Source organism: Salmo salar, chromosome ssa05, assembly GCF_905237065.1.
Source record: "Salmo salar chromosome ssa05, Ssal_v3.1, whole genome shotgun sequence".
Lineage (NCBI taxonomy): Eukaryota > Metazoa > Chordata > Actinopteri > Salmoniformes > Salmonidae > Salmo > Salmo salar.
Genome location: NC_059446.1, coordinates 55,378,846 through 55,399,520, shown reverse-complemented (window position 1 = coordinate 55,399,520; position 20,675 = coordinate 55,378,846). Strand labels below are relative to the sequence as shown.

The 20,675-nt window shown below is 44.8% G+C and overlaps 1 protein-coding gene across 2 annotated transcripts in view; it reads left to right on the top strand.

Moving 5' to 3' along the window:
- The first annotated feature begins 5,487 nt into the window (after nt 1–5,487).
- The window catches only part of LOC106605146 (mannosyl-oligosaccharide 1,2-alpha-mannosidase IA), a 204,909-nt gene continuing 189,721 nt past the window's right edge, over nt 5,488–20,675 (top strand). The window contains exon 1 of one of the 2 annotated variants that reach the window (XM_014200495.2): nt 5,488–7,231. In XM_014200495.2, the coding sequence (XP_014055970.1) occupies nt 6,662–7,231 (570 nt within the window). In that variant the 5' untranslated portion in view covers nt 5,488–6,661. The remainder of the gene's footprint in view (nt 7,232–20,675) is intronic. The other variant, XM_014200497.2, reaches the window with a different exon arrangement.

Below are 20,675 nucleotides of genomic sequence, written 5' to 3'. Positions count from 1 at the left end.
TTATTTCCTCTTGATCACCTTTTAATGTTGGGAGCAGGTGTCCTTCATGTGGAATAAAACCCTCAACTGTTAAAGTCCTTTTTATTTCCCATCATTTCCAAACATAGCTGAAGAAATGGAGGAAAAATAATTTTGAGGGTATTATTTGCCATTCCTAGAGTGCCCCTTTGGGTGCTACTTTGGACCCAGTTAAGTTTTATTGTACTTTTGGACATAAAACAAATAAACCTTTTGTAGGGCAGTCGGGGCAGAGCAAGCACATTCTCTGAATAATACACATTGATGTGCAGTGAGGTTGCGAGGTCAGTGAGTCTAGAGGAAGCCAGGCCAATAAAGTGATGTCCAATGAGATTCATCCAGACAGGCTCGATGGGACCACATTCCCGAAAGACATAGGCTAGAGCAGCCAGAAGATGGTGCTGTGTCCTATCCTAGTATCACAGAGCAGCCTTTTAAAATGAGATTCCATTGTATTCCACTGGTTTGTTTGATTGAGAACTGACTGGCTAGCACACAAGGACATTTAACCACTGCCGTTAAGAAGTAATAAGGTTCATTCCATTCCCTTAATGGTCTGTTGGCAATAGCATTAGTGGTTTGCAATTGCATTTGTGCATTTCTAATTTCCATGGTCCATATACCCGCTGTAATGTATGGCTGGCTAATGGTTGTTTAGGTAATAAAAACAGTAAGCCATTCTCCTCAATGTTTTGAAATGAATTGGAGCAAGCTAAACATGCACTGGACTTCAGGTGAGTTCCCAGCTTCTCAGTTATCTAATAGTCCAGCATGTAGCAACCTAGATGAATAGGCCCGCAGACTAACATCTATTTGCTATTCGTCGTCCACTTAGGAAAATCCTGACTAACAGATTATTTTATATCAATGTGTTGGGATTAGCACATGGCCATGAATTATAGGCCTACAAACCCCTAACTGAAGACCCGTCCTTGGAAGATCTGGACACATAACGGTTAGATGTCTGCGCAGCCACAGTCATGTAATGAATCGCACAATGTTGGCGATATTAAGGGACTTTCAGACTCTCTCACAACATCTGCATTAGGAGGTCAGTTTGTCCTACACCAAACATCTCCTTTAGTTCGCCCTCTATAGTTGTCCTGACATGCAGCCCTTGCTGGCTTCTCTCACACGCTGAGACCGTGTAGTCAGCACTACTATCTCTATCTGTCTGTCCCCTGTGAAACAAGTCAAAATGGCCTCTTTACTCCCCCATAGGGTTGATTGGCGTAGTTGAGCAACAAACATCAGACGTGCTCTATATCCATTAGTTCCAGTGTCAGGGTTCATTTTGCCTGGGTGCTTAAAAAAAGAAATAGCAGCGACTGTGATATTATTAATCCAGACAACGCTGGCACAGTCCAATACGTCTCCACAACAACACTGTTTGATGTATTAGAATGAACACGACACAGAGATGGACTTTTTCATTTGTGCCTCGCTTGAACAATGAATGAAACCTTGCATCATTGGTAAGGCAGGGTGAATGTTTGAATACGAGAACAAGGCATACGTCTTCCCGTCAAACGGAAGAGTTTATGGATCACAGAACAGCCCGACTCTGTGATCAAACTGAGCCCAAACGAATGGGAGGATAGGCATATTGATGGATCGTTATATAAGCCTCAATGGTATGGCGACGTGCGCATGCCAAATCATAGATCTGAACGTAGATGAACAGGAAAAAGGAAGGCTAACAAGCAGAAGACTCAATTCTTCTATACCACAAAGAGGTGTCTTTCCTGACAAAGTTTGTCATTGTTTACCCACTGGGCACAGACGTCAATTCAACGTCTATTCCATGTTGGCTCAACGTCATTTGATTGAAAAGACGTGGAAACAACGTTGATTCGACCATTGTGTGCCCAGTGGGTAATGATTATAGAGGACAATATGATTCCCCTCTAAAGTGAGGAATGTATGTCCAGTATGTATTTTCCACACACTAGTGATCCAATGTGTTCCTTATTCAGCCAATAACACTGTTTTCCAAGGCTGTTTTGTGGATCACCAACATTCACTATGTATGACATGATATCCATGCAATGAACCCATCCACTCATAACTGTACTTACATTTACATTTACATTTAAGTCATTTAGCAGACGCTCTTATCCAGAGCGACTTACAAATTGGTGCATTCACCTTATGATATCCTGTGGAACAACCACTTTACAATAGTGCATCTAAATCTTTTAAGGGGGGGGGTTAGAAGGATTACTTTATCCTATCCTAGGTATTCCTTAAAGAGGTGGGGTTTCAGGTGTCTCCGGAAGGTGGTGATTGACTCCGCTGTCCTGGCGTCGTGAGGGAGCTTGTTCCACCATTGGGGTGCCAGAGCAGCGAACAGTTTTGACTGGGCTGAGCGGGAACTGTGCTTCCTCAGAGGTAGGGGGGCCAGCAGGCCAGAGGTGGATGAACGCAGTGCCCTTGTTTGGGTGTAGGGCCTGATCAGAGCCTGAAGGTATGGAGGTGCTGTTCCCTTCACAGCTCCGTAGGCAATCACCATGGTCTTGTAGCGGATGCGAGCTTCAACTGGAAGCCAGTGGAGAGAGCGGAGGAGCGGGGTGACGTGAGAGAACTTGGGAAGGTTAAACACCAGACGGGCTGCGGCGTTCTGGATGAGTTGTAGGGGTTTAATGGCACAGGCAGGGAGCCCAGCCAACAGCGAGTTGCAGTAATCCAGACGGGAGATGACAAGTGCCTGGATTAGGACCTGCGCCGCTTCCTGTGTGAGGCAGGGTCGTACTCTGCGAATGTTGTAGAGCATGAACCTACAGGATCGGGTCACCGCCTTGATGTTAGTGGAGAACGACAGGGTGTTGTCCAGGATCACGCCAAGGTTCTTAGCACTCTGGGAGGAGGACACAAGGGAGTTGTCAACCGTGATGGCGAGATCATGGAACGGGCAGTCCTTCCCCGGGAGGAAGAGCAGCTCCGTCTTGCCGAGGTTCAGCTTGAGGTGGTGATCCGTCATCCACACTGATATGTCTGACAGACATGCAGAGATGCGATTCGCCGCCTGGTTATCAGAAGGGGGAAAGGAGAAGATTAATTGTGTGTCGTCTGCATAGCAATGATAGGAGAGACCATGTGAGGATATGACAGAGCCAAGTGACTTGGTGTATAGCGAGAATAGGAGAGGGCCTAGAACAGAGCCCTGGGGGACACCAGTGGTGAGAGCGCATGGTGTGGAGACAGATTCTCGCCACGCCACCTGGTAGGAGCGACCTGTCAGGTAGGACGCAATCCAAGCGTGGGCCGCGCCGGAGATGCCCAACTCGGAGAGGGTGGAGAGGAGGATCTGATGGTTCACAGTATCAAAGGCAGCAGATAGGTCTAGAAGGATGAGAGCAGAGGAGAGAGAGTTAGCTTTAGCAGTGCGGAGAGCCTCCGTGACACAGAGGAGAGCAGTCTCAGTTGAATGCCCAGTCTTGAAACCTGACTGATTAGGATCAAGAAGGTCATTCTGAGAGAGATAGCAGGAGAGCTGGCCAAGGACGGCACGTTCAAGAGTTTTGGAGAGAAAAGAAAGAAGGGATACTGGAACTGTTTCAACAATGAGAGAAAGCAAGGCACAAAGAAATGTACTTTCAAAGACACACTGAATGATACATCTGCTTGCAATAAGAGAGCTGGGAGTGTATTATGTATCTCGTTTATCCCCATCATAAACTAGCCTGTCACTGACCTACAGATCTCCATGCCAACTCAACTGCAACTTGTACCATTGAAACGCATTGATTGGTTGGTCCCGTGTGGCTCAGTTGGTAGAGCATGGTGTTTGCAACGCCTGGGTTGTGGGTTCGATTCCCACAGGGGGACCAGTACGGAGAAAAAAATGTATGAAATGTATGCATTCACTACTGTAAGTCGCTCTGGATAAGAGTGTCTGCTAAAATGTAAAATGGTAACATTTTACTTGACACCCAGTGTCGTAACATTTTATGACACCGTAATAACTGTCATATTGTCATAACAGCTGACATAACTTGTCATAGCCTGTCATAATATGGTGATAACACTGTCATGACCCATATATTTACACCTGTTGTGACATATATTGTGTTAATTTATAGCTGGTTATGACACCTTATGAACGTCTGGCAACCCAAAGGTTGTGTGTTCGAATCTCATCACGGACAACTTTAGCATGTTGGCTAATTAGCAACGTTGCAACTACTTACTACTTTTTAGCTACTTTGCAACTACTTAGCATGTTAGCTAACCATTCCCCTAACCTTAACCCTTTAACGTAACTCCTACCTTAACACCTAGAGCTACCTACCATTAGCGTTAGCCACCTAGTTAACGTGAGCTACAACAAATTGGAATTTGTAATATATCATATGTTTGCAAATTTTGTACCATATTGTACGATTTGCAAATTCGTAACATGTACAAATTGCAATTCATAACATATCATATGAATTGTAATTCGTAACATATCATACGGAATGGAAGATGAGATCCACAAATGAATACATACCATACTAAATGTAATATATCATACTAAATGGCGTGTCTCGGATTTACATACAGAATTATAAGAAATGCTCTGAGAGCAAGTTGCAAAGAAATACATGGGGTAATTTAACGGTTCATTTTCCTCTTTCGCTAGCTTCGCTGCAAATTACAAGCAGCTAGTCTGATTGAATTACACCTACAGTGGGAGATGTGCTGACAGTCAGACTGGGGTCGAAGAGAGTGTGAGAATTACATAAACAACTGCTCAACACACATTTGAACATTATTCTTGAGCCCAATGTCACGTCAGCAGATGTACCCAAGATTCCACAAACTAAGCATTATTAGGCCCAGAGAAAGAGAGAGACTATAATACGTATTTTTGTTCACCATGCATTATAGGTGTCCTACCAGTTGGTTTGATAGTGCTGCGCATAGCTCTTTACTTAATGGCTACCACCATGTTAATTGGGACCATTTATCTTATTTTGTCCCTGGACAACAGTATGTATGCGATTTATCATCTGCCCTCCCCTCTCTTCTTATATGCAGAGGTAGAACTTTCTAAACTTTTGGCATGTGATCAGCATACTGTTCTAGGCAACGGACGCTTACAATTCTTCATTACACATCCCGTGTTGAATCTGATCAATGTTATTGCCTTTCATATTAGATGTTGTCTTACGTTCAGGGACATACACATCATTTCGGAAGTCTATTCATCATGAAGACTATTTTGGCTACTTTGAGTTATTAATGTATGAAGTGGTGACCGGTGCCATGGATTTTTTTTTGCCAGTGGCAAATAATAGCTTAATATCTACAATCTTATCGCTATATATGCCCCACCCAATCGGTAGGCTAAAATGAGATTATCCAATACTGCATTTTTGGGAATAGGACCCACAGCCACTTTGGTTCATAATTGACCGCCCAGAGAGCCCGATAAACCCCCCGCTGCTGGTCCTCCCTTCGACTGTGGGTTCGTATGCCTTTACTGTGTTTTGACAAGCCGCGGTGGGTATCCATCAAGAGAGCCCGACCAACCGACTCGGTTTAGCGACAGTATTCGTTTCACTCTAGCCTTTATTTTATGTCTTCTTTCTACCTCTCTGCGCTGATGGCGAGCAAGCGGGCGAATACGGTACAGCAAGGGTGCGCACGAGAAGACAAACCATAGACGGCGAGTGGAAGACACGATGTGTTGATGGGATTGAACTGCAAGCTGCACTATATCTCTTGGATGGTTGTTTTTTTTTAGCCTCTTTTCTACGGATTTTTGGAAGCTAAAACAGATTCTTGCGTGTATGCGACACGGTCTTCGTTCACCTTCGCTGTGTGGGTTGTGTGCTGCGTATTCAGATATGATGAGAGACTGAAGAACGTGCAGCTTCCTAACGGACGGTGGCGGCATGAATAAATATACGTTTTCATACAGCAGCAGCATCCGCCTACCTTACAGGATACAAAAACCAGATGCTTGTTCTTGTGATTCTTCGATTTTACAGATCATTCTGTGACCTGCAACGGGGACCGCTATGAACGGACCTGCTGATAAAGACGCTCTACTGCATGCTTTTACCATCTGGTGATGTATTTTTCAATGATTGGCACGCCTTGGAATAATGAAGATAAAATCAACTTTACTTTCGCTTTGTGATGGGAGCATTTTATGATCAATAGGCTACGTAAAGTAACGCAACATCTGTGTCATTTTAGCGTTGATTCCTGCGTTTTTCGTTATTTCACACCCATATATTTAGTGCGGATTACGCAAACACAGTGGCATTTATTATAAACCTGTCTTTTTCTTTGTGAATGTGAGATATTGAAAAAGAGGAAAAACATCAAATGCACGTGCTATGACTGTCATAACCAATACATGCTAATGTAAGGTACAAATTATTGATCTCATTGCCAAACGTGATTGCTACATTTGAAAGGTAACCTTTACCTATGCAGGTCCAATCGATTGCACGATAAGGAGAGTTGTGGCAATCACTTTGTCACGGGGTGTGTTTTTCAGCCCCTCATATCAACTTTTACACATGCAACAAGACGCATAGGGAAACTTTCCAGAGGAGAGGGTGTGAAAGTGGAGTGTTGTACGACCATTGTAACCTATAGCGTACTACTGAATAAGTTAAGGCAATCATAAAGAAATACTATTTCAATGGTTTTCCGAAAGTTGCCCGGTGTGTCAGCATCGGGCATGGGTCTTCGCCTATCCCAGAAATTCGTGTTTCTACTTTTTCTCTCGGGCTTGGTAACTCTGTGTTTCGGGGCCTTATTCTTCTTACCTGACTCTGTCCGTTTGAAACGTATTTTTCTCTCAAAGACGGAGAGCCAACCAGTAACGGTTGGATCTGAGAATGATGTAAGGGAGCATCTTAAGAAGGGAGCAAAGGACCCAGAACATCTCCGGGGCATAACCTCAGCCAAAGGGGAGACAAGCACAAAACTCAAAGCCTTGAGCCGCAAGCCCTCTGTCACCAATGAGGCTAAAACGGATAAGAAAAACGCTGGCGGGGAAACGTTGGAGGACGTGATGCCGTCGAGGTCTAAAACGGAGTCGGCTTCTAAGGATGAGAAAGTGACCTCGTCTTCTAACCAGGGTGCCAACACGGATACTTCTTTCGATTACAACAAGTTTAAAAAATGTCTGCTAAAGCCGCCCTTGGGGATCGAACATGGCAAGCCGAGCGACCCTCAGACCCTTCAGCGTCGGGAGAAAGTCAAGGAGGTAAGATGAAAAGCAGTCACAGTGTAATACAGTTATCGACACAACAGCTTGGGGATCCCTGTCCTAAGCTGTCAAGGCATTGCAGACCAATTGTCACAATAAGAAATGCCACAGCAATGTAATATACAAGTCATCAACATGTGCATAATTAACCATCAAGCTGCCTACGAAAAGTTTTTTTTTGATGTGGCCACTGCCAGAAGGAGGGTTCATTTCCCAATAATATTGAAAAGACGGTCCAAACATGCTCTCTGTGATCTCTGATCAGTTTTTAGGCTAGACATCTTACAGTCACACAAATTCTTAGTGACTATGCAAAATGATATGCGTAATTGTTAGTGCATAACACAATGGTTATAGATATGAGGCATTGAGGATAATGAAGATGATTTTATGGGCAAACACACACAGCACTGTCTGCACACACACACACACACACACACACACACACACACACACACACACACACAGCACTGTCTGCACACACACAAACACACACACAGCACTGTCTGCACACACACTATTATTATGTTTGCCTAACCAACTTGCTCTGGGCAGACTGCTACAGGACTACCTCCAGAGGTATGGCAGCAGCCTGCTGTTGTTCAGCTCTGGGAGGTCCAGTAATGCCTGAGAGCGTATGTCTGTACTGTATCACACATCCTCACTGACTCAGGGCAGAGGAGACAGGGGAGAGAGCAGAGGAGACAGGGGAGAGAGCAGAGGAGGCAGGGGAGAGAGCAGAGGAGGCAGGGGAGAGAGCAGAGGAGGCAGGGGATAGTGTTGGGACAAACAGGAAGTGGATGACTTTGGGACATTGCATGTGACAGGGATGTGGCATGTTGTCATTTGGTCATGTGGTTAAGTGATAACCAACAGTCCAACGCCATGGTCACTAACATGTTTGTCCTAGTATTGAATCAGCGGGAACGTCCTGACTTATTTCTACAGCTTTGATAGCACTCTTTGAAAGTGAATGTCAATGTGACATTTTACAATGATATTTTGCTGAGATAGGCAAGGTTTCTGCCTGGAGGTCATTGAGTATAGGCCTACTAACCTGGAAGAAAGGGATTTCCACTGCATCCTCCCAAACATTTGTGTCCACTCTAGTCTAGTGGAGGTTTCAGTTGCACTGTCTTGAATGAAGCACTGAATTAAACATTTCCCACCCCCCCCAAAAAAACCCACAGTGCTTTAGAAAAGCATAGAGGTTAACAACTATCTGGCTGGCTCTAGTGCCAGGCTATCTACAGTATAGCGTTGTGCATGGTTCCCCAATTACATTCAGCCGTGGGCCAATTTTCCCTTGAGCTGATGGTCATTGGGCCGGAACATAGTTATAAATAATTCGTACACTGCAAATTGACTCCAACAATCCCAAACAGACCTAGTATTTGACAAAAACAGAATCATTTCAAACCTTGATTACGTTGGGATACGATCACATATGCCTCTCTATTTATGCGTGGGAATACTTGGGAACAGATTTCCTAAATTAAAATCACTTTGAGCTGATTTTGTGGTGATTTTACAGTCTTTTATGTCTAACAGCGTGCCTCCTATTGGGGAACCCTGGAGTGGTATCTGTTCTTGCTGTTTCCCATTGTTACATGAGATTCCACAGTTTCAGCCCATTTTGGCAGAGTTCCAGAACCATCGTCTCTATTCCTGGTCCTTTGCATTCACAATGCCAATCCCACGCCTGTATCCCAAATGGCACCCTGTTCCCTACATAGTGCACTACTTTTGGCCAGAGACCTATGGGTCCTGGTCAAAAGTAGTGCACTATATAGGGAATAGGGTGCCATTTCAGACGCAGGCCATGCCTGTGGTGGCCACATCGCAAGCCTTTGGTTTGTCGGGGTTCATAGTCATAGAGGTGAAAGATAAACACAAAAACAACATGCATCCAAACCCTTAATATTCCGGGCATTTATGAAGTATGATGAAGAATGAGCTGTAGCAAATTGTCCCCACGGGCTATATTGAGTTGCTATCTGACTGTGCTGTGGCAGACATTGCAACAGCAGGGCTACAAACACTTGATATTTGAGGGGAAAATAACTAGCAACATTACAACAGCAGGGCTACAAACGCTTGATATTTGAAGGGAAAATAACTAGCAACATTGCAACAGCAGGGCTACAAACACTTGATATTAGAGGGGAAAATAACTAGCAACATTGCAACAGCAGGGCTACAAACACTTGATATTTGAGGGGAAAATAACTAGCAACATTACAACAGCAGGGCTACAAACACTTGATATTAGAGGGGAAAATAACTAGCAACATTACAACAGCAGGGCTACAAACACTTGATATTAGAGGGGAAAATAACTAGCAACATTACAACAGCAGGGCTACAAACACTTGATATTAGAGGGGAAAATAACTAGCTAAGGCAACGAGAGGGTTGCCTTGTGATCTTATGATCGGCCCAAACCAACGGCCCCAATGTACCCACTCAGCTCATGTCGTACCAAATGTGAATGGGCTTCAGTTTCGCAACGAAATGCTGAGGCGGTAAGTGGCACCCCCCCCCTCCCGTGTGTGCCAACCACCAAGAGAGGGTGGCACAGGATGGCACAGGAGACAACGGCAGGTAAATGTTCGAGGGCTCTTTCCTGGCCAGAACTGACATGATGCCTCTAAACAAAGCCAATTGTTCAGGTGTGCGTGTGCATGCGGGCATGTTTGTGTTTGGACAGACAGCCCAGCAAGCCTATCCTCCTTTGCTAGTCCTCATCAGGTGGAAATGGCCTCCACTTGGAAATTCCTCCCTCAGTTCGAAGAATACAATCTGATATTCTGCCTCATCGGGATCCTGCATGGTTTTGGTGCTGCCTCATTGGCTCTTGAAGAGCTGATATCAGGGAGGGGGCTATTGGCATATTACACCAAGGCTGTTCTAGTCATTGCTGAATCAACAGGAAGTTGACCTCTTCTCTTTTAAATTGTTCACATCTTCCTCACTTTACCTTCAGACAAGGTTATGAGTCAGTGTAGAAAAGCACAGTGTAGTTACGGCGCAGGGGGCTGCTGCAGCGGTACGTCAGAACAAACACAATCGTCAGGGCAAACAGAACGTCTGACATGAATCGAGGAATACACACACACACACACACACACACACACACACACACACACACCACACACCACACACGCACACACACAGAGGCCTCTTTATCTGTCTTATCTTACTGTCTGCACGACAAACACACACCAAACATGAAGCAGCTCTTTTTTTAAATTGTCTCCCTCCCAAAGATTTGCTGTCTATGTATTCGTCTAAAGCTGGATGTGTTGGCACAGGCAAATACAGGCAGTGAATGTGCATATGCTGAATGTACGAGTGCAACGTGAGGACACAATGTGTGTGTGGTTTGCCTCGGTAAGAGATATTTGTATGGGGACACCGTGACACAGTGAAGGGGATCAGCTTCACTGCTTGCTGTTCAGAGTACTGCAGCGAAGGGACAGACACATTGCAGGCATTCTGTGGCAGAGAGCCTCTCAATGTTGCGATAAGGCTACAATCCCCCAGGGCTCTGTGTGTGTGTGTGTGTGTGTGTGTGTGTGTGTGTGTGTGTGTGTGTGTGTGTGTGTGTGTGTGTGTGTGTGTGTGTGTGTGTGTGTGTGTGTGTGTGTGTGCGTGCGTGCGTGCGTGCGTGCGTGCGTGCGTGCGTATCTCTGCTTGTGTTTTGACCATGTTGGTTGTCATTTGAATAAGATGTTGGGTAATTGTGTTCTGAAGTCTCGCCACAACTGTCCTAACAAGCTGAAAATCCAAACACCAGTCCAGCGTATAAGCTTCGTCTGCTTTGTCAGACTTGTCTGAGACGACCGATCATTTATTAAGGCCAAATCAGTTGTCCTTTTCCCGAATGACAACTCACTCTGAGTGAGTACTTTTGAGGTTATTCTTAAAATATTCCCACAACCGGCGGAACATCACGGTGAACCAGAAGCAAATTGTTCGTCGTAAAACATATTGTTTTGTCGTCTCTCACTTCCACCGCGGTAGAGTTAATCAGTCTCCCACCCCCTTCACAACCCCCCAAAGAAACACCGGCAGCCAACTTCTGAAAATATGTTGACTGTCTATCTTCTGAAAACCCCTATGAGTTGTGAAATGAAATGGGTGACTGGCTGAATTAAAAGCTCCTGATAAAAATAGGCGCTGTGTTCTGCCGCTGTCCTCCAACCAGCTGTGGGCGGTGTGACCTCCCTCAACCTCCTGTTCCTGTTTCCAGCTAAGGGCCAGGTGCACGAGGGGACTTCACCCTGGGCTGGGAAATTGCCGCTTACAGAGCGGGGCCATGCCCCTTTTGGAATATTTTCGAAATCCATCCTTCGTTGTTACCTTCCTTCTTGGTTTCCTTTCTTGTTTCCTTGAGGTAAGCACAGGTCTATAATTGATTGGATAGGTATAGCCTAATAAGTCATGCTACCATCCTATATTGCTTTCACCAATCCAACCAATTAGATTTGAGATGACTTCAAGGAAGGTTGGAAAGGAAGGATGCTTTTTTTTTTCTCCCTCCCTGCGCGTCTCTGTGGGGGTGGAGGAGCGGGAAATGTTTGCGTTTCGTCACTGGCTCGGTGGAAGAAGTGCAAATGTCAGACGCTGGGGTTTGTTATGTGAGCCCGTTGTTTTCTCTGGCCCGCGCATGTGGAGGAGTTTGCAGCTGACCCCGTTGTGTATTGGAATATTGCGCAAGTAGATAGCAGCAGAGCGTGATATTACGGACACGTCAATGCAATACCGACTCTGTTTGCGTAGGCCTAGGCACAGACAAAGAAACTTTTCTGTGCCTGAAGCAGAGTACAGTCACGGTGGTTTGACTAGATGTACGTCGAACAATGTCAGGTGATGCGCATCCCCACAGGAAAGAGCCCGGGGAAAAAAATGAGTGAAGCGAGAGAACAGGAGAGGGGAAAGGAAGGATGGCATTGGAGAGGAGCTGTTAGCTTGCATCCTTTTTGCAATAAAGGCAGTTTTTCCCCGCTCCCTTTGTACAGAGGGCACTAGCTCCAGGGCAAGTCTCTGTAGGGGCATGCTTTTCATGAGGTATGTGAGTGTGTTTCCCTCTTAAATAGAGTCACAAGGACTAGATTACCTTGCCTTTGTGTGTGCGTGTGTGTGTGGGTGCGTGCGTGCGTGTGTGTGTGTGTGTGTGTGTTGGGAGCCAGGATGGAAGCTTCCTCTCTGGAAGGAAAATATTATGTTACAGCACATCTTGAATGCCTTAGTCTCGTAAAGCCGACCCTAGGCAACAGTGACTAGGGTCTGGTTTCAATGATGGACTGTGTTGGCAGATAGCAGGCATTCTCAAACTGGGGTACGCGTGCCGTCGTGGGTACGCCAAATAAAAATGTGATTCACATTTAAAAAAGATGGCTAAATAAAGAGCAAAATGATTGATTATTATTATATTGTTATTTGTGCCCTGGTCTTATAAGAGCTCTTTGTCACCTCCCACGAGCCAGGTTGTGACAAACTCACACTCATTCTTATGTTTAATAAATCTATCGTATAGTGTGTGGGTGGCAAAAAAACAACATTTGAGAGTGCGCTGACCCTGGTGCTAGAGGGGGTACGCAGCTGGAGGTTGAATGTTTGAAGGGGTACGGGACTATAAAATGTTTGGGAACCACTGGCATAGAGGAACTACGTCACTGCCTAGGTTACTACTTTATCTGCTTGAATAAAATGCTACATCGTAGCTAGCAAGATGGAGACCATTGAGGTAAAAAATTTTGATTGCGTTTTGGAAATGTGGCTAGTTTGCATCAACTACTTTCACTAAAACCACTGCAAAGGTTTTGACTGCGAAGAATGAGTTCGAATCGTGACGTTCTGGGATGTCTGCCTTGTGATTTGCTGGGAGAGTTGTCTGTCTGAAGAGGACCCACCTCGGAACAATTTTTCCCCCCCATATTGAAGTTGCCAAAAGAGTCTGCAATTGAAACCAGACCCTAGTCACTGTTTCCTAGGGTCAGGTTTTCGAGACTAATTCTGCCTGGCCTCTCTTCCAGGGAAGGCACTTTGAGGCTATCATCGTTGCCTCACTGTTTATTAAGGGTGAGAGTAGCCCACTACTTCATAAACACCAAGTGAAGGAAGACCTATTTATTACGCAACTTATTTTCTCTCAATTCAGGGAGAGGTTTTTTTGAGGTCTGAGTGTGTGTGTTGTGGGGTGTGTATTTGTATTAGAGAGTCGTTTAGCTCACATTGGAATTAAAAGGACTGAGAGGGGCCCGAGAGTCCTAAAGTCACATACAGCTAGTGGTAGAAAAAAGGGATTTGCTGACGTGGCTGACTTGACCATTTGACGTTCTACAGATGTGTTGCCAAATTACACAGAAACAGTTTTCTGTGGAACATGCTACGTTTTGATCCGCCCCCTCCCGCCCCCTCCTCGTCCGGTAATCAGTTTGTTTGTTGTACTTTTCACATGCACCCCTACTTGTTTACCGTAGCCTGTGTGCTGTGTCACCTTCCAGTAAAAGCAAAATGGTCTTACAGTTCACTCACAGTGTTGGCCTTGTTTTTGGGGCCAAAGGAGCACAGAGGGGTACACGGATTTTGGATTTTACGTTTTGGAAATTACGTTGAAGTTGGAGTAAATTATGTTTTAGCGTTTATTTTTAGTTCTTTAGACTTCTATTTGACTTATTAGACTATTCCTTATTCCCATAAAACAACATTGGAATTTCTCCCTCTCTCCCTCTCTCCCGCTCTCATATCTGTCTCTCCCAGGCCTATGGCTTAGCTCTCTTCCCTCTTCAGGCAGAGACTCTTCCATGTTGCACAAAAAACGCAGAAAGGACTAATGAGCACATCTCCCTCCCCTCTGTGTCATTAGCTGCACCCTGTCGCTGCTATCGCTGACATTATTAGCTGCATAGACACCAGAGGGGGCGCGAGAGAGAGTGAGAGAGGGGGAGAGAGTGAGAGAGGGGGAGAGAGTGAGAGAAAGAGAGAGAGAGAGTGAGAGAGGGGGAGAGAGAGAGATCGGGAGGAAGTGAGACAAAGCAATGAGACAGAGCGAAAGGGAGAGGGAGAAAATTGACATTTCCCTCCCACTGTGTTGTCAAGGACTGGTTACTGGGTGAGAGGAAAGATGGAGTCATACAGTACATGGGATTCTGCCTCTGTGTGTGCTCATGCTCGCACAGTTCAACTGTCATGCCACACTGCACATGCTTTCTGACCGGTCAGTTCTCACACAAGCGCCCACGTGTATGCGTGAGTGTGTGTGAGCAAGAACAATACCCAGGCCCTGTTTGCCGCAGGCAGAGTTGACATCTCTACTAGGTGCCAAATGAGACTGCTTTCTTTTTGTCTTCATCTTTACATTTTTTTTTTGAACCTTTATTTAACTAGGCAAGTCAGTTAAGAACAAATTGTTATTTACAATGACGGCCTTCCTAGGAACAGTGGGATATCTGCCTTTTTCACGGGCAGAACGACAGATTTTTACCTTGTCAGCTCGGGGATTCAATCCAGCAACCTTTCAGTTACTGGCCTAATGCTTTAACCACTGGGCTACTGTACCTGCCGCACAGGCTATATTCTCCTCCCTCCTCCTGTAAATGCCAGAAAGGGAAATGAAGAGAGGGAGAGGGAGAGAATGCGTGTTAAGTGGCCCAGTTTTAACCTGCGGCCCCATCCCCAGCTTTTATTCCTGTGTAATTGGTCAGAAACAAGATGTGTGTAAATCTGGCACATCTCTGAACAGCGCAGGTCAAAGAGGAGACACTAGAGAGGGCCAGACTCGCCAGTCCCCATAACTCTCTCTCACTCTCCCTTCCTGCTCGTCCTCTACCTGTGTCTCTTTCCCTCTCTCCCCTGTCCTCTTACCATGTCTCTCTTTTTGGGTGACAGCGACAGTTCTGCTACTACAATGGACAACAACTAGGCTAAACTTCTGATCTCTGATATTTCCAATGGGTCTGCCATCTATACCCCATGTTATTACTGTAGTAAGTCATATTCTAGAAATCATTCATCCATACAGCTCAAGCATCTTGCCCAAGGACACAAAAAGACGTTTTCACGTCAGAGTAGAAGCTGTATTCCTATTGAATAAGCCAATTCTCTTAGAAACCTGGTCTGTGAGTGAATCAGGTTATAGGGCCTCTATGGGGATATACAGTATGCAGTGCTGTGGGGACAATACTAGCTTCTTATAGCTACAGTGTCTTCTGTCTTGATCTCCAATTCTACATCGCGTGACACGGTTCCATTAACGAGGAACAAGGAAATGGATAACGCCAGTCCACCCGAGGGTTTCCGGAGCGATTTTCACCTCGGTCAACATTGGTTGGAAATTAGCCCTTTAATTAACTGGCCACTTAGAAGGCCGTTGTGGCCAGATGAGGTAATATTTGTTAATTATAATCACAATGAAGCTCTTTAATCAAACAGAGGTAATGTTACTCTGTTACTCATTAGGGACCATAGCACAGATTCCCATTTATTCCATTGAGTTTGCATGATTGGCTCGGGAAAGGCAATTTCCAATTCTCTGCCTACTGTGTCCATCGAAAAAGAAAACAAACAAGAAATAAACACCCTCGATAAGCGACTAACAATTGTTTATGTGTGTGTGTGTGTGTGTGTGTGTTCGAGCTAGATTGCAGATCATTAATTACACTCTAAGTGTATGTGACAAGGGGCTGAACCTCGGTTCTCCAACATCAATGGAAGGGAAGGAGTATGAGAAACGAACATTTTATTAGCTGTGGTCATTCACAGTGAGGTTTGCATCTATGCAGGTTTTTGTCTCCCGAGTGCGCAGAGGTCTAAGGCACTGCATCTCAGTGCTAGAGGTGTCACTACAGACACCCTGGTTTGAATCCAGACTGTATCACAACCGGCTGTGATTTAGAGTCCCATAGGGCGGCGCACAATTGGCCCAGCGTCGTCCGGGTTTGGCCGGTGTAAGCCGTCATTGTACATAAGAATTTGTTCTTAACTGACTTGCCTAGTTAAATAACGGTTCAAATAAAACATCTACTACTGCAACTACAACTACAACCCCCCTCGGCAATGGCGGTGTCTTCTCGCTTGTTTATCTTGACTGGAGAGAGAAAATAAGAAGGTCTGCCGTGAACAAACTAGGTGAGAAATGCAGCTGTGAATCCCTTGTAATGAAAAACAAAGTCTTCTGATGCCTTGGAGGCTCAGTGGAGTCAGCTGAGTAGATCAGTGGTGGTGATATCTGTGAGTAACAGAGGCGTAGTAGGACTCTGCGTGTGGCCTGTATGTTCAGTGCTGGAGTTCATTAGCAGTTTCGTAAAGAACCCTAAAACCACAAGACCTCAGGTGTTTATGCCGTTTCGGCAGAAGAGGCAAGGTACGTGGGTAATGAGGAGATTGTGAAACCGCTAAGAATCGCAGGGAAATTATTAAGCTATAGCGGCCAGTTCTGCAAAGAACTACTCTCGACAAACAATTCTACACACTCTCTGTCATACCTCTCCAAATCCGTGTTGCTCAATCCCCTTCCGTACTTCAGCATGATACGTCGTGATGCAAATGATTATGCAAGGTTTCATGGTGGCCGTTTCTGCTGCTGTGTTAAATGAAGAGCCTTACTGTAGTGTGTGTCACTGACAAGACTATCCTAGAGAAATATGACGTTTTAAATGTAATATGTTTGTTAGTATGGGTGATTGTTAATAGGACAATTGATGGCTACAATCATCAAACTATTAGCAGTAGTTCAAAGGATAATTAATGCACATTAATGTTATAAATGATTTATCGTTTTCGCATCAATTCATGCAATTTATCGCAATATGGATTTTTGTCCATATCGCCCAGCTCTAGTAAATATGGGGCTGTGGTTTGATCACATGTTCTATGGTGAAACTCCTGGAGGTGAAGGAACAGTCTTGAAGACAGGAAGGGTGTGTACATATTGTGGTTGTGTGTGAAACAGTTACAACTCACGCCCCTACCCCTTCCTCTCTTGCAAAACCGGCGTCCCAACGTTTGAGCTCTCGTATTCAGAACAAGACGAAACACCCTTTATTGAGCCGCGCAAATGATCTCGTTAGAGTTGCTTCTCTCCCCGTCATGAAAACGGCTTCTATCTTCGGGAGCTCTTTTTGGTCCGCTGTTTGAGTGGAACTCTGCTGACCTACAGCAAATCTCTCCCTGAAGATCTGACTCCAGACCAGACTGGAGGATGGCTCATCCATAGAAATAGAATGACTAGAATAGAGCTGATTCACTGCTAGTCCTAATGATCACGATGCAGATTGAACTTTCAATGATCTATCAGAGACTTCAAAGTCAAAGCTTTTCTCCATCTGCAACTACAACCCGGATTCACTTTCACCACCTGTCATTTGCAATGCCAATTCACTGAGTATTGATATGGCATTATGTCAGTATGTCAGTATCTCAGTATCTCGGCCTGCGTACTATTATGGCTAACATTGCCTCAAAGTAGTTTAATGCAGTTTTTCCAAATAGTTGGTGGTGACACATTGGTGGTTGGATGGTTTGCCAGTCTGTCTTGCGTCACATCTAAAGACTGGGTTGTGGCAGTAGACATAGTTTGGTTTATTTTGTTAGAGCCAAGGAACATCTGAAGGGCTTTAAGTGGGTCACAGTGCCAAAAAGTTTAGCAAACTAATGGTCTGAGATGTTAGGCTTGATGCCAATCCATAGTTACAAGCCTGCAGAGCCGCGATGAGAATATTCTAAGTATGAAAACCAATCACCTGGGACGGTCTTACAGTTGAAGTTGGAAGTTTACATACAGTTAGGCTGGAGTCATTAAAACAAACTATAGTTTTGGCAAGTCGGTTAGGACATCTACTTTATGCATGACACAAGTCATTTTTCCAACAATTGTTTACAGACAGATTATTTCACGAATAATTCACTGTATCACAATTTCAGTGGGTCATAAGTTTACATACACTAAGTTGACTGTGCCTTTAAACAGCTTGGAAAAATTCCAGAAAATGATGTCATGGCTTTAGAAGCTTCTGATAGGCTAATTGACATAATTTGAGTCAGTTGGAGGTGTACCTGTGGATGTATTTCAAGGCCTACCTTCAAACTCAGTGCCTCTTTGCTTGACATCATGGGAAAATCACAAGAAATCAGCCAAAATTGTAGACCTCCACAAGTCTAGTTCATTCTTGGGAGCAATTTCTAAATGCCTGAAGGTACCATGTTCATCTGTACAAACAATAGTACGCAAGTATAAATACCATGGGACTATGCAGCCCTCATACCGCTCAGGAAGGAGACACATTCTATCTCCTAGAGATGAACGTACTTTGGTGCGAAAAGTGCAAATCAATCCCAGAACAACAGCAAAGGACCTTGTGAAGATGTTGGAGGAAACAGGTACAAAAGTATCTATATCCACAGTTAAACGAGTCCTATATCGACATAACCTTAACGGCCGGTCAGCAAGGAAGAAGCCACTGCTCCAAAACCACCATAAAAAAAGATAGACTACGGTTTGCGTCTGCACATGGGGACAAATATCATACTTTTTGTATACATTTTCTCTGGTCTGATGAAACAAAAATAGTACTGCTTGAAATAGTACTGCTTGGCCATAATGACCATCGTTATCTTTGGAGTTAAAAGGGGAAGGCTTGCAAGCCGAAGAACACCATCACAACCGGGAAGTACGGGGGTGGCAGCATCATGTTGTTGGGGTGCTTTGCTGCAGACTGGTGCACTTCACAAAGTAGATGGCATCATGGAGAAGGAAAATGATGTGAATATATTGATGCAACACCTCAAGACATCAGTCAGGAAGTTAAAGCTTGGTCGCAAATGGGTCTTCCAAATGGACAACGACCCCAAGCATACTTCCAAAGTTGTGGCAAAATGGCTTAAGGACAACAAAGTCAAGGTATTGGAGTGGCCATCACAAAGCCCTGACCTCAATCCTATAGAAAATTTGTGGGAAGAACTGAGAAAGCGTGTGTGAGCAAGGAGGCATACAAACCTGACTCAGTTACACCAGCTCTGTCTGGAGGAATGGGCCAAAATTCACCCAACTTATTGTGGAAGGCTACCCGAAACGTTTGACCCAAGTTAAACAATTTAAAGGCAATGCTACCAAGTACTAATTGAGTGTATGTAAACTTCTGACCCACTGGGAATGTGATGAAATAAATAAAAATTGAAATAAATGATTCTCTCTACTATTATTCTGACATTTCACATTCTTACAATAAAGTGGTGATCCTAACTGACCTAAGACACAGATTTTTTACTAGGATTAAATGTCAGGAATTATGAAAAACTGAGTTCAAATGTATTGGGCAAAGGTGTATGTAAACTTTCGACTTCAACTGTATATGATCCTTGGGCCCGTCTATCTTTGGCAGATGGAACATTTTTAAGTGTAGGCTACAGGCAAATGAGGAGCACAATTGCACTGTAATACTATAGAGTCTGCTTGTTTTTTGGGAGAAAATAAAGAGAAAAAGAGTGATACTGTGGCAGGAACTTTGACCTCTGTTTTCCCCCCAGTAAAACGAGATTGATGGTCGCGATTCATTCGGTGGTGACCATTAGCCAACAAGCCGAGCACAGCACAATCAAGCTTAAAGTGCCAGCTAGGGAGGGAGTCAAGAGAGAGAGAGAAAGAGAGAGAGAGCATGATAGAGATAGGGAGAGAGAGTAGAGAGCTGGCGCTTGAGAGAGGGGGAAAGAGGAAGAAAAGAACAGGGAGAGTGAGTAAAGAGGGAGACGAGGGAAAGAAAGAGAGAGAATGTTCACTTGCACACTCTCTCCCTCTCTCTCTCTGGAGTGAGTCTGTGAGTCTCAGAGTCTGGGAGGCTGGGAGGCGAGTAATATATCAGAAAGCTTCAATCACACTGATTCTGTCTGTCTCAGTTGGGGTCAGCAGTGGCCCCGGCTGGAGCCCTTAAAGGCTGTTTCCCCGGGGGAGTCTGAGGAGTGCTTCCTTCACAGGGGGCCGGCTGAGGCTCTGCTGGCTGTTGACGCAATGAGATTCCAGGTGCGAGATCCAAAGCATTGGAATTTTCTCCAATGTCACGCCAGGTCACTTAGTGGGGATTCTGACATCCATACTGCCCTCGACCCTTCTGACTGTGAATGGTTGAGGAAGATTGCACTGTGTGTGTGTGTCTGTATAGGAAAGTCTGGCATGACTGAGCTAGACTTACAGACAATAGTGAAACGGACGCTTTCCAGATACATAAAGAGAATTGCGCGTCTGTGCTGTAAATCTTCATAGTCTTAATGCTCTCTGATACAGTTGAAATGGCATGCGGCTCTCACATAAAACATAAGCTGTAATTGATGTCATTCATATTCCATTAGACCCCAGAATCTCAAAGTCAGACTCTTCCTCTGCGGATGCAATTAAATCAGACGGGGAGACATTTTCAAAGGGAAGGAAGACAGCGAAAGGACA